Genomic DNA, 15,626 nt, shown 5'->3' with positions numbered 1-15,626 from the left:
CTGGTCTAGATGTGTCACAGAGCCATTAACACGGGTGATGAGTCACTGTGTTGTTGAGGCCTGTGCGGTCTGAGTGCGATGTATCAGACACCCACAGTGTGGTTCCCAGAGCTCTCTGCCAGTCACTGTGGCCATGCCTGTTGGCTGGCTGCTCTGCCAGGGAGGTTTGCAGGCCAGAAGTGTTGAAGGGAAAGCCCAAGAGAGCCAGGGATATGAGCTGCAGTGGCCAAAGTGGTAAATTCTCACCTGCTACTAAGTGAGAATTAGCGCTGCGATCGTTTTCCTTTCACACTGTGAGTCACATAAGCTCAGTCCCACAACCTGCTGTTACCTTACTTTATGTCTGCGATGGTCTCACACAAATATGGCTGAAAGATTTTCTCTTGTTCAGCCTTAAGAAATAGACCTCACTGCTCCAATGGTAGCCCGCACAGCAGCAGCAGAGCTTTGGACTCTGTTGCTATGTGGTGAATATTGTGCTCACACTCCGTCTTCTCTCCCAGGTATTTCTCCAGGTCATTGGAGTGATTGCAGTAGCCGCCGTCATCATCCCCTGGATCCTTATTCCCGTTGTTCCTCTGCTTGGTATCTTTCTGTGTCTGCGATGCTACTTCCTGAGGACCTCCAGGGACATCAAGCGCCTAGAGTCTACTAGTAATCTTTTTTTTTTTTTTTTTTGGGAAGGTGGGGGGTTGGGGTGGGCATGTCCATTTGTGGTAAGAGACAAAAGCAGACCACAGGAATGCTAATAGACCATTGAAGAAAGCCATGGTCATTATTATAAAGGCTAAAGGTGGCGGTGGCCTATGGCTCGGCCACACGCAGTTTCCTCAAGAGATGGGAGTTCATGACATGGCGTACAATGGGGAAAAATGCCAAGTGGGCATGACTGGGCTATAGCAGGCTTTAGTTCATCTATTTTATTCTGCGCTCAGAGTATAAATGCACATTGACCAACAGGTTCTATGGAACAAAAGTTCAGTTTAAAAGCTGAAAGGAAACATTAAGGTTTTGTCAAGTTCTTTGTGAGTCTAAAAAGTAGAAACAAAAGCATCTGAATTGGAGCCTTTCAGTAAATCACAATTGTTTGGAATCAGAGACGTGTTTAGTGTTTGCATGATGAAGCACACATCTTTCACTTGAAACCATGCTGATAGCTAAAAAATTGTGGTCCAAACTGTAAAATAAGGAAATCATTTGATTTGAAGATCTTAATTGAAGTGGTAAATGCCTGGTTAGCTGGTTTAACTGATGTTTGTCTTGCCACTATTTAACAATGGTTTGTTTGTATTTGTTGTAGCTCGGAGTCCCGTCTTCTCCCACCTCTCCTCCTCTCTCCAAGGCCTGAGCACCATCCGTGCCTTCAAGGCTCAGCAGCAGTTTCAGCAAATGTTTGATGCATATCAAGATCTTCACTCAGGTGAGAGTAAAAAAAAATATATATATTACTTCAAAAGTAAAAAAAAATCCAAGCCATTAACTCTCTATAAGTTCTATTATCATTCCGTATAAACTGTTAGATTTTATTTTAAAGGTGCAGTGTGCAAAATTTAGTGACATCTAGAGGAGAGGCTGAAAATTTCAACCAATTAAATACCCCTAGCCCCACCTTCCCCTTCCATGAATGTAGGAGAATGTATGGTAGCCATTAAAAACGTGAAAAACGCACTCTAGAGCTGGTGTTTAGTTTGTCCTTTCTGAGCTATTGTTGAAAAATGGCCGTGCAACAAAGCGGACTCACTCTGTCTGTAGATATAAGGGGGTTCGTTCTACGGTAGTGAACCCTCAATGTTTCCTATTTTCAGGTGATAATACACTGATGAAAACATAATTGTGAATATTATAGTCTATATCTTCTGCCCCGAAAACCAACACACTGGACCTTTAATGTATGCAAACTTTAGGCCACACTGATGACATGTGCTATCTAATCTGTGTGGTTGTGTTTGTTAACAGAGGCCTGGTTCTTATTCCTGACTACATCTCGCTGGTTCGCTGTCCGTCTCGATGGAATTTGTTCAGTGTTTGTAACTATTACTGCTTTTGGCTGCCTCTACCTCCGCGAGGGTACTGTATGGGTTCTGGATACAACGTGTACACGTTACTGATCAATGAGACGCTATTAGTAAAATCCTGATAAACTCATGAATATGTAACTGCGTGACAACTTTTTGTCTGTTATTAAAGGCTTGGAAGCAGGTGCAGTGGGTCTGGCTCTGTCCTATGCTGTTACACTCACTGGCATGTTCCAGTGGGGCGTCAGACAAAGTGCAGAGATCGAGAACATGGTGAGAACGTGTACATTAAAGCACTTAACTGCAGTTTTATTTGACCTAAAAACAGTCATGGGTTATGTTTAAATGTGTAGTCAATCTCAAATTGTGTTGTTGGTTTGACTCTACCAATCTTACAAATATAATTATGGAAAACAAAACTGGAAATGCCTGTTACTCTACTGAGTTAAAGAGGCACTCCACTAACTTTAAATATACAGTTAAGTTTACTGTCATGAGGAGAACGACATGTGACAACAATAGCATTTGTGTCTTTAAAGACATTTTTGCAACGACGCCATTGGGTTTGTTTCATCCTGAGATTTACTTTACTTTTGTTTTACTTTTCATGCATTTTTAAAGTCATCAAGAGCAAAATTCCTTGTAAGAAATGCCTTATATATATATATGTTCTTTTTTTTTTATGTAGATGACATCAGTGGAGAGAGTGGTTGAGTATGCAGAGCTGGAGAGTGAGGCACCGTGGGAGACGGACAAACAGCCTCCCAGTGATTGGCCCAGGACAGGCTCCATCACTTTTGACAGAGTCAACTTCTCGTACGGTGCCAGTGAGCCTTTGGTCCTAAAGAACCTGACTGTTATCTTCACATCCAGAGAAAAGGTTCTTGTCTTTCTTCCCACAGTTTGCATGCTTACTGGTGTGCACAGCCCATGACTCAGGTTGATATGCAGCAAGTGTAGAAGGTGTGGTGTGATTCTTTTTTATGTGGCATTATTTTCAAATCAATTATTAAAGGGACACCGTATTGTGCTGCTGAATCTTCAGGACTATACCATTTGTGATTCATGGAATACATATCATGTAATTAAGACTGTTCAAGTGGATCCATTTGTTACCAATTTGCATTTTGAGCTACCTGACGGTGACAACTGTTTATTCACTGTAAGAGAGAGGAGAGGCCGAGGGAGAGGGGTGAAGGAAGAGGGAGAGAAAAGCAGGAGGGAGATGGTTGAGGATGATTGAAATTGTGTTTAATGCAGGGGGTGTATTTTGCATGGCTATGGTTGGCCAGGGCGGCTGATTTCACAATGGATGGGTTGATAAGTGTAGAGGCCCTGGCTCTGACAGCCCATGGGAGGGATCTCTGCCGCATGCCACAGAGGTAAAGGGCTTTGTGCATCCTGACAGTTCCCCTGACACCCTTTCACCTACCCCACCACCTACAGTACAAGATCTTTTCACTCTGTCCTGTGCTATAGTCATATACTGTACATAATCATACAAGTCACCACAACACGACAAAGAGGTTTCCATTCAGAGAGAAAGGAACATTACTTTTCTCCAAGACTTAGAAAACCACCATCAATGCACAGTCCTCAATCTTGTCTTGTATTGTATATAGCAAAACCGTAATTTCACAACATGCTTTCCTAATTGGATTTTTCTCTACATCCTCTTGAGAAAATCAACTGCCATTATCGGTTAGTAGGCTTAGAATTTATGTTTACATTCAGCTCCAATCAGGAGGCAGTGTGCTACTCTTTATAATGCAGGTCAAGGTGGATGGATAGGTACACAAAACCTTTGAAATTCGCAGAGAAGAGATTGGATCATACCATTAATGAGTGTTTTCTTCTTTTCTTTTTTCCCTTTGGGTAATAGAAACAGACTCAGCTTAGCCTTAATATGTAGAGCAGCTGCTGCTGTAATACACATCCAATTTAATCAGTGAAACTGGCCTCACCAGGCATATGAGCAGCACAGAAGCAGTATATATCCACTACTGAGGTCTGAGTTGAGTAAAAATAGACCATTTAAAAAATATATTTAAGCGAGGTGTGTGTGTGGTCTCTTGACTCAGAAATAAGTCAAAGTGTCAATATTTTTTTTTTTTCAGTGAAACTACTGGTTTGCAGGAAATTACTACATTTTGTCAAACAGGACTTTCACTGTGGAGTCGTAATCACACTTTATGCATTAATTACCAGTTCCAGCTATTCTGACTCATCAGATGTAGACTGAGGGGATAAACCTGAAAAACCTCGTCCTTCCATGATCTACATGAAAGCATTTTTGAACTCCACTTCACTACTTGAAACAACCAAACAACAAACGCATGCCAAAGATTTGGATCACGCAGTCAGGTAGCCCTGCTTGCCTCTATCCAGTAAATCGGCTGCTTTAATGACGGTGGTAGCATCTGTTGATGTCAATGTTCCACCAAAACAATTCAATTCAACTTTGTCTTAGCACCGCCCAAAATGACTGCTATTTGTTTGAAGAAATACAAACCAACGCCAGAGCATTTCCCCCTCTATACCAGAATGATAGTAAAGCACAGTCAGACCATTCTGTGGGGCGGTTGTGGTTCAGGTGGTAGAGTAGGTTGTCCTCCAATCGCAAGGTTGGCGGTTCGATCCCCCGCAGTCAAAAAACACTGAACCCGAAGTTGCTCCCAATGACAGGCAGCACCTTGCATGGAAGCTCTGTCGCCATTGGTGTATCAATATGTGTGTGTGAATGGGTGAATGAGAAACACATTGTAAAGTGCTATATAAGTGACCATTTACCATTCATAGTGCTGTGCTGATCGGTCTGGCTATATCAACAACTTTGCCCTTACAGACTACTGTAGTCAGTAGATGTTGACTTCCACATGACACAATCTCGTTCAAAAAGTTTTACAACGCTGTGCTAGCTCCTAAAGCTGGATGTACAACAATCTCTAAATAAATGCTCTTTTTCTTTTTGGTAAAACCCTGCACTATATGTGAAGAGTTCATTTGCAAAAACAGATAACTCCATCTTCACAAACCTTCAGAAAACCCACTTTTCCATCATCTACCTGAGACAATATCAATCAAACTTAAGTTATCTCTCTTTTTGTCATGTCATTTCTACTGAATCAACTTCAGTTTGATTGATATTATCTCAAGCAAACAACAAAAAAAAGTTTTCTGAAAATCTACAGAAATGGAGTTATCTGTTTTTGCAAATGAACTCTTCATGTGTACTTCAGGTATAGTCAGTAAACAGGTACTCTCAGTAACACATCCACTCCGCGAATGGTCCCACATGTGTTTTGTGTTTAATGCTTCCACAGTGAAGTCATTTTTGGAATTCCCATGTAAGGACATACAAATAACCTACTTTGTTGTTTATGTATGAGGGTGAGAATCACATGTGATGTATACCTGCACTTTTTAAAATAATGTGATTGAGTGTTCCCCTAATAGTTCATATGACAGTATAGATGAAAAAAGTACATAACACAGGTTTCAGCATATAATAGGGCTTCTGTAATCTCCGTCGATCTAGCCACTTATTTTTTTTTGTATCAGCACGCTAAAAATATTAGAGATAGTGAGCGCCAAAGACCAGGCAGCAGTGTCATCAGCCCAGTTTAGGGGAACAACTGGTGATTTGTAAAGTGGTGACATTGTTGACAACATTGTTATTCACTGGATTCTGAATCTGAGTCTTTCTTATGGTCTGAGTTCAGCTTCTGGGCAGAAGTCCTCAGAGCAAAATACTGTGAACAGTTTGTTCTCTCCTGCCCATGTTCTTTGTTTGTCTTCGTCAGGCCTGTGTACATTAGCATTAGCGCGGACCTGTGAATGGTGTGATTCTCACCACGGTGATGGCAGGGTGACTCTGATATTCCACCACACACAGTAAGAAGCGAGTGAGGACTAGTTGTGAGGCTGCTCTTTCACTAGATCAGCCTCAGTGAGATTTAATGGACTTTCTGACCTCATCCTGATTGGATCACTTACAGAAGATGCACATTTTCAACATACAAATAAGAAAAAGATGGGTAGTTAAACCTTGTTTCGTGGCTTCACCTGTTATGTGAGCTATAATAAGTAACTACACTTTTTTAACCTACAGATTTTAGCAGATGTGATCAGCCTGACTTTGAGATAAGCACCTTAATAAATAATACAGTATACCGCTCTTGAAAATTGATAGATTGAATCATAAACATGCTAAAGATTCAACACAGATAATATATCAAGTTAGGTGTCACGGAATCAAAGTGAAATGTGTGTCGAAGCTTAATAATGAAGCCATCAAGATACGAGAATATTTTTGGTTTTGAACCTTTGTTAATAAATGTTCATCGGAGGCTTATCAAGGCCTTATCTCAATGCCTTACAAGGGCTTGCATTAGTGTTTGACTTATGACATGGTTCCTCAGTGGCACGACAATTCAGCAATGAGCACCAGTGCTATTAATAGTCTGAAGGCACACAACAGCATTATTTTTTCTTTTTGGTGCTTTTTTGTTTTTTCTTTCAATTTTACAGTTCTAACAATCCTTCTCTCCGCTATAGGTTGGCATCGTTGGACGCACCGGTGCTGGTAAAAGCTCCCTGATCTCTGCCTTGTTCCGGCTGGCAGAACCTGAGGGAAGAATAATGATTGATGGCTTTCTGACTTCTGAGATTGGTCTGCACACGCTGCGCCAGAAAATGTCGATCATCCCGCAGGTGCTCCTTTTTTAAATTGCCACAGTCTTACCTCTTGTGTGTTGGTAATTGAAACTAAATGTTACATTTGAATGGAACACAAAACATTAGATATTAGGTGTCGTAGTTTATTTCAGCCACTCTGTTCACCTCTTTGTCCTTTTTCTAAAACTGCTAAACTTTTGCTTTGACAGCTTCTGTAAGGTTCTGGGATTCCTCATGATTGAGAAATGTCAGATGAACGATGGTAACAGAAACCTTCATGCTTTGGCCCTTTTTTTTATACGCCTGGCTTTTAAAAAGCTAAAACAAGTGAGGAGAATTACAGTCGTCACTCAGGGGATTTCTGAAAGTGAGACAAACGGATGCCTTGAGACAGTTTAACTTTATTTCCGCTTGTTGAAACTGATACGGCATTAAGAAAATGCCAGCCTGCGGGTGAGTGTCAGCAGAGTGGAGGGAGGGGAGAAGACTCCCACGGCCTGTGCTGTGAAGAGAGCAGTTCCCCATCCCTGACAGAGGATTAGCCCTCTACCCCCCAAACATGGGAAAGCTGCTTAGAAGAAGTCTCCCCCATCCTCACAGTCAGAGTCCCCTTGTACACCGTCACTTAGCCCAAGTCTCAAACATTTCTAGGGTGCAGCCAAGATGCCCAAAAACAGTTTCATTAATGCTTCTCTGTGGATTTGATAGGTTCCTGGCATTGCTACTACTTCAGATAAAGTTTTACTTCCCAGTCCAAACTAGTTTGAGATGGATGTGATGTATGTTTGATGTGATTTTGTTTACTCTTTCTGTCTCTCCTAGAGGGAGAGACTTGTACAAAGTGGCACGTTACGAGTCAGAACTTTAACTGCACGCCCATCTGTATCACATACTGATGGCATGTTCATTATGTAGGCAGCAGCACTTAGAAGAGCAGAGTTTCTCTGTACTGTGCGCTTAGTTTTACAAACTTATATATGGCGAGAAGTCTCTTGGATTTACACAAATACATTTGAAAGCCTTTTTTATTCCCCCGCTAGACGTCAGAGATGAAGTGATATTCAGTCAACCTTTCACATGGAAAAAAATCTTGATATGAATTGCTAGTTGGCTTACTTTTCGTGTGGAATTTTAAGTGTGATATGTATACTATACATTGCCGGTGAGGAGTTTCATTATTTGCCACCTACAGATTTGATTATGATAAGCTTGTATTAGCATATGGCATTAAAAAAGGATCCATTTCACTTTCTATTGAATTCTCGGGAATGACTTAGTAAAAAATGAATTCTGTGGCAAACAGAGGGCTTAGAATTGGTGGAGCACATAATCGGTCTATGGAAAGCTGTGCTTGAAAGCAGTTTTTCCGACCTAACATTGAATCCTCAATTAAAGTGTGTCACAAAACTAGTTTGAATTGGGACTTCAGCTGGCTTAATGACAAGGTGGTATTTTGGTGACAGAGGGAAAAGCTCATTGGAAGTAAAGAGGTGGAACATTTTCTAAGGCACAGGTAGCAGGGATGAAGCCCCGAAAGCTTTATTTTTTTTGTCTGGATTGAAATTGAGCAGTTAGTCCTGAGTCTTCTGACCTACATGACAGTTTGTTGAGACATGATTTTTATATTGGAGGCGGAATAAATGTGTGCGCTTCCACACATGAGCGCGTGCTCTATTTTCTTTTCTGTGATGCCGTCGCAGCGGGAGCTCTGGAGCTGACCTGTAAGAGAGCAGAGATGAAGGTGTGGATAGTGAGTCACAAGTAGTAGTTTCTGTAACCTTAATGCAGGACGCTCAGCCTTTTAGACCATTTGTGTACTTTACTTTTGCTCCTGGTCTAATCTCACAGTTGCCAGGTGAACATTTCATATCTAGATTTGAGGTCAGATTCGTATCTTGAGTAAGCTGGAGTTATCACATTGCCGTGACTGTGAAGGGGTTACAATGGAAGTATAGAGGCATCAGTTTTTGGTTATGGAGAGCTGCCACTCTGCGTCACCTCCGTTACCGTCACCTACTCAGTCACATCTCTTTGGAGTTTTTTTTAAATGGTCATTATAACCATCCAGGAGTCATAAATTCAGTGTTGTGATTCGTAGGAAATCCCAGCTGTGTTTGTTCACTGATAAAACAATGTCGAAATAACGCCATACAAAAGCCTTATCTGCAGCAGCTGTGTACTGTGAGAGGTAAGAGACCAGGGAGAGTCCTCTAGTAAGTGTTCGGTAAATCACTTCTACATTGAAGCAGGATTCATGAATAAATATCTGACCTGACATGAGGAGATGCCGGATTGTTCCTTTATCAGGTTTACCACAAGCAGAGTGGCATGTTGGAACAGTGCCTGTGGACTTACAGGCTCTTTCCATTACACTGTAATAAAGAGCTTTATTTGCCCTCTTAAAGATGGCTGTGCGGCTGAACCTTGATACAGGTGCATGGCTCACCATAAATACATATCTTGGACATCCGTGCTGTCTGAGATCTAAGGCTTTCCTTTCATGAGGGTAGTCGACTAATGTGATAAACCCTATTGACAGATGCTTGTAGACTTTGAGATTATTGATTGTATTGCAGCCACTGTATGGTGGTTGTTATTTTTTTTTCTTGAATATCGATCCGGTGGCACTTTTGTGTCATATTATACATTTAGACAACCTTGCACAGCTATTCTCCGCCAGCACCAGCGCACAAGCTCTGGTTTTCCAAGTAAAAAGATCAACTTATTGAAGCATAGTTGGCGAGAGCATTGAATAGAGCTCCTGAGTGGAGCAAGCCCTTTGTGAACATCTTCCCCTCACACATTGCCTAGCGGTTCTCTATAAAGCCTGTCTTAACCCTTTCAGACATCTTCCCCCTTGTCATTATCTTAACTGGCCACGGCCTTCTCTTTCTATATCCATCTATCCACAGGACCCAGTTCTCTTCACGGGCACCATGAGGAAGAATCTGGACCCTTTCAGGCAGCACACAGATGAGGACCTGTGGAATGCACTCCAAGAGGTACTCCAGCGTGGCTCTGAATGATTCCCCCTCGCCGGCCCAGGGGGGGATCCCTCTGTCCCCCTGTACAATGCTGCCATTCAGCCTCCCTGCTCGCCACAAGTCATGGGGGGAAATCCCATTAGGGCCATGGGGCCCAGCTCAATGTGCGGCTTGTAACTGGGAACCATTGAAAGTGCTGGGGGAGATGTGTTTGGGCAGTCAGGCCAACCAGGATGAAGGCTCCCCCCACAGTGAAGGGCTTCAGCTCCTGGTCCTGCCTCTGAATGGGTTTGGTGGCCTGGATTAAAGCTAGAGGCTAGCCACAAGAGAGCACTGGCCAAGGTCATCAGTGGACCTGGCCCTGCATTGTGCCAGGCAGTTAATGGGTGTGTTTGGATGGCTCTTTAAAGACATCCCCACAGGACGCCTTTATACAGGAGTAATGAAGGGTTGGGGCTGTGCTCTCCCTCTCTGCAGGTGCAGATGAAGGCCGTGGTGGAGGAGCTGCCCAATAAGCTGGAGACAGTGCTGACGGAGTCAGGCTCTAACTTCAGCGTGGGCCAGAGGCAGCTGGTGTGTCTGGCCAGGGCCATCCTCCGGAAGAACCGCATCCTAATTATTGATGAGGCCACAGCCAATGTGGATCCAAGGTCAGGGACACTTAACACTTAAACTGTTTCACATCGGTGCAGGAACCCGCCTATTCTACATGTAATTTGTTGACCGCAAACTAGTGATACTTTTCATGGGTGAATTTTACCTGAATGTAATAAAACTGTTACATCACTAGAAAGATTATCTGCAGAGTTATTCAGAAAATATTCTTAAAGCAACACTTACGTTTAAGTGTCTGTGGAGATATGCCAGTAGCACATAAGTGAAGTCTTTCACAACCTTTGAAAAAATGCAAAAATATATGAACTATGACAGACATTGCTGGGTGGTAAACAGCGTAGATAAAAGAATAATTCTCGAGAAAAAAAATCATGTACTTGGATTATTAGAGCGGTCCAATCTGAGTGGGCGTAGTGTGAGTGCCTTCCAGGGACAGATTGATCAGAACATCCATGTAGTGAGTAGCTAATATTTTAAACACAACACCTATATGTTGTTCACTATTAGTGTGGGAAAATATCATATTATTGTGTGTAATGTGCAATGAAATCTGTGCCCACAAGACAAAGTAAAAAACATTAATATGCAGCAAAATGCACAATGTTTTGTGAAGCTACACACCTCTGATATCCTCTATTTTGTGTGTCTGCTATTGCGCATATTTTGCTGCTGATGAACCATTGTTCTGCATTGCGTAAAATCCCTGCCCAAGGGTCTATAGGAAGAGAGCTTTCTTGTTCTCAGGTGTTGTGTTTCCTGCTTCTTTAGAACTGACAGCCTCATCCAGCAGACTATCCGGGACAAGTTTCAAGAGTGTACAGTCCTCACCATTGCTCACAGGCTCAACACTATCATTGACTGTGACAGAATACTGGTAAGTAAGGATGCTGTAAATTTCCATTGTCTGCCACTTCAGTCAGTATTTTAAAATGAGACTGTCCTCCTTTGGTGAAGTTGACAATACCAGCGAGACAGCAGTTGTTTTCAAGAAAAAAAGAAAAAAAAAACAACCGAGCAGTTTGGTGCTTTTCGCCCAATTTTTTTTGAGATGCTTCCTTACAAACTTTGACAAACGCTTTAACTATAATTAACTGAACTCTCCTGTGAAGTTGCCTGCATAGGCATGTGCCTCAGATTCCCTCCCATTGTTGTATGTCAAACACACCTGAGATACACAGATTACAAACACCTCTTTTCCTTCATTGTCAGGTTCCGGATTTAATTCACTTGCCGTTCTTTGCAACAGCTGGGCTGATTTCTCACTCGCAGCATCCCCTTTCATTGAACTTATCCTCATGCCACTTGATCTTTGGCCCTTTCCTGCTACTGCCTGCAGAGGTGCCAATTAGTGCCATTTGTGGCAGCATTTGTTAAGCGTCTATGGAGGACAGGGCCTGACCCGATGGCTGCTTGGTCACTGAGAGGGTCGAGGAAAAAAGCCAAATATCACACAGTGGGGACTGTTTCACACCTACACTTGTGTTAAATGCCCCCACACTGTCACACACTCCAGGGGAACTAAATGGGGACCCCAGTGTGTTCCCTTGTCCGAGTGTTTTTCAGGATACAAACTCCATCTCCTGGTAGGCTGCTCCTAAACTTTTGATTATGACTGCAGCTGCTGAATTCTCCCTTTCACACTAACACTCCCTGAAACTGGGCTTTACTGATAACAAACTGCTCATTACCGCTGTAAGGGGATCGGGCTTGTTAAAATTTGTCTGTGATATAATTGTAGTCTTTTCCAAACTGCTTGAATTGGCACTATTCTTTGTGTGGTTTTCACGGCATGTGATGACATAGAAATGATGGTAATTTTCCAGAGTGTCTTAAAGGTGTGATTGTTGGATTTGACTGAGGACCACCCCTAGGCCTCTGAAATGCCAGGATAAATACATGGATAAATCAGTGATCTCCTGTCTGTCAGAGTCAGCGCGCTAGACTTTCACGCTGCTAACAGGTTACTCTCATTGTCCACGGCCCTTTCGAGCAGAAACAGGCACGGGTGTTTGCTGTTGCATGAGTCACATAAAATGGATGGTTCCTATGTGCGCAGACCTACTGTTTCCCCATTCAACTCGCACTGTCTGCATGCACCACTCAGCAGGGAAACAGCTGAAATGTCAGTTTTCCCCAAAGTAAAGTATACAGGCGGTGGCACACGCACACACACCCACCATTGTACGTATGATTGCAGGTTCTGGATGCTGGCAGGATCCAGGAGTATGATGAGCCATATGTGCTGCTCCAGAACCAGGAAGGGCTCTTCTACCAGATGGTCCGACAGACAGGCAGAGCCGAGGCTGCCTCACTGCTGCATACAGCCAAACAGGTAACCACATCCACCTTTGTCCCAGGACAGGGCTGTCACTAAATAAGAGTCCAGCCGTGGCGCACTAATCCCAGACTCTCCCTTTAACTCCAGACTTCATTGCTCACCTCCAAAATAATACATTTAAGCAACAGAAGATGTGCATAACCCTGACAATGCAAAGACACTTGATTACCATTTTAATTTAAAGTGTCTACTCGGAGCATTGCGACAGCATAACATTAATTTCGAGAGGAGAAATTGTCCCTTTGTAGATTTACATCCTCTGATACTATCGGAGCAACTCTCCATATAATCTTTTTTCTCATAATGTAATTTCGAGATCATTTTAGCGATGATTCTAGAAAAGCAGCTTTCTTTGCGCTATATCTATTTTGAAATATTGGGTTTAACTTCATCGCGATTTGGGATAAACTTTCTATGGGGATTACTGTAATAGAGAATGTCCATATTTTTTCCCTGTGAAATTCATTTGTGATGTATTTCCCCTTCAGACACTGCACAGATAAGAGCCGGCTATTCATTGTTCAATTCCATTTTATGTGCATCTGTCTGGGACTACAGATACCATATTGCAACTTCAAACAGGTCTTTGTGAAATAAGAAAAAGTAGGCATCATTTCATTTTCTCTCTGTCCCTCGCACAAATTTATCAGCGGAACTGTATCTTCTCAGCCAGAGGAGTGAAATGAGTAAAATACTGATTTCAAAGACTCAGCACACTGTGGTATTATTTGGTATCGTCTTACCCTGCACACTGGCGGATTGGTAGTGACATTGTTCAAGCCCTTACGTTTTCCTTTCTTTATTGTAGCGTGCTCTGCTTAGATCAGATTACTGCAGCATCCATAACTGTCTAGCACCACTTATTAAATACTGAGATGGTCCACATGTTGTGTGTCAAGTTTCTATAGTTGTCAGTCAAGGTTTAAATACATTCAATAATCTGATATCAACCTCTGGCTCCTTTGTCCATGTTAAAGGAGAAGCCCAGAGTAGACAGTATATCTCAAGCTGTGACCAAGCTTTTACCTCTTTTGCCTCTTTCTTGCAAACTTTCTTTATTGAAATCATCAGTCTGTTTAGAGCCTCTTTGTATAAAGAAAGCACACATTTCATAGACACTTTAAGCAAATGCTGCAATCCAGTTTGTTTTTTTTAAACGGCGGCTCAGTGTTCAGCTCAGAAGCCACTGTTAGAGGAAATTAACTCGACAAATAATTCCTGCGATTATCTCCAAAATTTTTCTCCCTTGAATTTCACAGTTGTTTATTAGGCTAAGTAAGCCACTTTTGCATGCTTCAGCGGATGATAAATCCCTTCGCCGTGCTCTGACTGGATCTGTCATAAATCACACCTTAACAGATTGTAGCTTAGATTGGACAGTGTGCTTGTATTCTGTGACACTGCTTCCCTGATCCGCTTTCAGGTTTACATGAACAAAAAGCGGGTGACTGACGTGCGCTGTGCCAAGGACATCAGTGTCATCTTTGAGACGTCTCTTTGACGGTTTGGAGGGTCGCTGTGGTCCTCGCGTTGGCCGTCGGTGACCAAACTCTTTTACCACATACACTTAGATTCCTTCATGTAAATTAAAATGCCTCCCAGAAGGCTTAGTGTAGTGTGTGCTGCATTTGACTGGCGTAGACCTTTTGGTCTGGAACAGAAAAAGAGGCAAGTATCTGAGGCAGCCTGTGCCTTTCACTGACAGCATATGACTGCATGGCTGTTTATTGATTACACACTGCTATGTTTATGTATGTGTGTTCTGGCCTCCTGGGTATCTTCAACTCTGCACTGGTGCTCAAAAGAGTGCGGATATTGAATTATTATATAATATAATTATAAATTTATATTGGTGGCTTAAATGATTCTTTTAAGGCGAGCAATCGTTTTGCAGGACTCGAGTCTTTTCATTATTTGGAAAGTGCTTGTCAAAACGAGGAAGGAGACACGGATGCTTTCAGTAATCATTGTGCCTTAATCAGACTATTGATTCTTAGTAATTGCACTGTTATAATTGAATGGTCTTCCTGCACTTTCACTCCAGTGGGGGTTCTTTTTTGTCTACCTCAGCTCTTGCCAGTAAAATAAACAGCAAAATTAAAATGGAACATGTCATGCAGGCAATGATACCAACACCAAAGAACACTGGACGGACCTTTAATGCCTCTAAAGAGTTTTCTCCAGTGTAATACTAACTCTCTGTCTTTACATTTTTGAATAATGTAACGTCATTGCTTTAAAAATGTAGCATTTCTACTTCGACAGTAGTATGTACTGAATGTAGTATGACTACTTGTAGCTCAGTATTTATTCCCACGCTTTGATTTCTGTGTCTTTGTTTGTCGTCTATAGCACCAACTAGTGAAGGTAACATTTTATGAAGTTTGCACTTTGTAGATGTTTCGTCATTTAAAAAAAAAAAAGGTGACAAATGTTCACATATATTTTAGATTAAATTATTAAAATAAAAAATACAAATACAAGTATTGCTTGACTTTTTCCCTGCTGTCTTCATTTTATTGTTCCACTGACTCACTGTTTCCTCCTGCTGTTGCTCATCCTATATTCAGTTGTCTGAATGGTGTGTTTGCCTCAGGTCAGTGGTTACAACTGGTCTTGAACATGATGCTACAAATTGGTAAGTGGTTAAGGAAAACAACCTGGTGATTATTGTGTTGACTCAAGTGATTTTTCAATTCTGCCTCAGTGGTAAAAGGCTGCAGCTCTCCACTGTATTATTTTAACATCTCAGTCGTGCAATATGATGATTAAAATGTAATTTTGGCGTTTGAAAAGGGCTGTTTAATTTGGCTTCATAGAGAGAAGAGCAAAGCCGGTCATTACACATTCAGAGATTCTTGTCAGTAAACACTTAGCTTGGTCTAAAAAGGCAGCATTTAACCAACCCCGAATTTGGGTCGTGAACTGCGGGACATCAGTTCCTTTAAAAGCTGAGTGATTTACACAATTCATTAAAGCCAATGAATCTTCAGCCGG

The 15,626-nt window shown here is 42.0% G+C and overlaps 1 protein-coding gene across 1 annotated transcript in view; it reads left to right on the top strand.

The window, feature by feature from the left end:
* The window catches only part of LOC103357783 (multidrug resistance-associated protein 4-like), a 44,143-nt gene extending 29,048 nt beyond the window's left edge, over positions 1-15,095 (top strand). Inside the window, exons 22-32 of the mRNA XM_008282483.1 lie at positions 504-654; positions 1,301-1,420; positions 1,957-2,067; positions 2,188-2,288; positions 2,704-2,895; positions 6,573-6,728; positions 9,605-9,694; positions 10,154-10,326; positions 11,060-11,165; positions 12,489-12,623; positions 14,053-15,095. Coding sequence (XP_008280705.1) covers positions 504-654; positions 1,301-1,420; positions 1,957-2,067; positions 2,188-2,288; positions 2,704-2,895; positions 6,573-6,728; positions 9,605-9,694; positions 10,154-10,326; positions 11,060-11,165; positions 12,489-12,623; positions 14,053-14,130 — 1,413 coding nt within the window. The 3' untranslated portion in view covers positions 14,131-15,095. The remainder of the gene's footprint in view (positions 1-503; positions 655-1,300; positions 1,421-1,956; positions 2,068-2,187; positions 2,289-2,703; positions 2,896-6,572; positions 6,729-9,604; positions 9,695-10,153; positions 10,327-11,059; positions 11,166-12,488; positions 12,624-14,052) is intronic.
* Positions 15,096-15,626: the final 531 nt, after the last annotated feature.

Source organism: Stegastes partitus, unplaced genomic scaffold (genome assembly GCF_000690725.1).
Source record: "Stegastes partitus isolate 25-593 unplaced genomic scaffold, Stegastes_partitus-1.0.2 Scaffold274, whole genome shotgun sequence".
Classification (NCBI taxonomy): Eukaryota; Metazoa; Chordata; class Actinopteri; family Pomacentridae; genus Stegastes; species Stegastes partitus.
The sequence above is the reverse complement of the archived record's forward strand: the minus strand, read 5'-3'. Positions and strand labels throughout refer to the sequence as shown.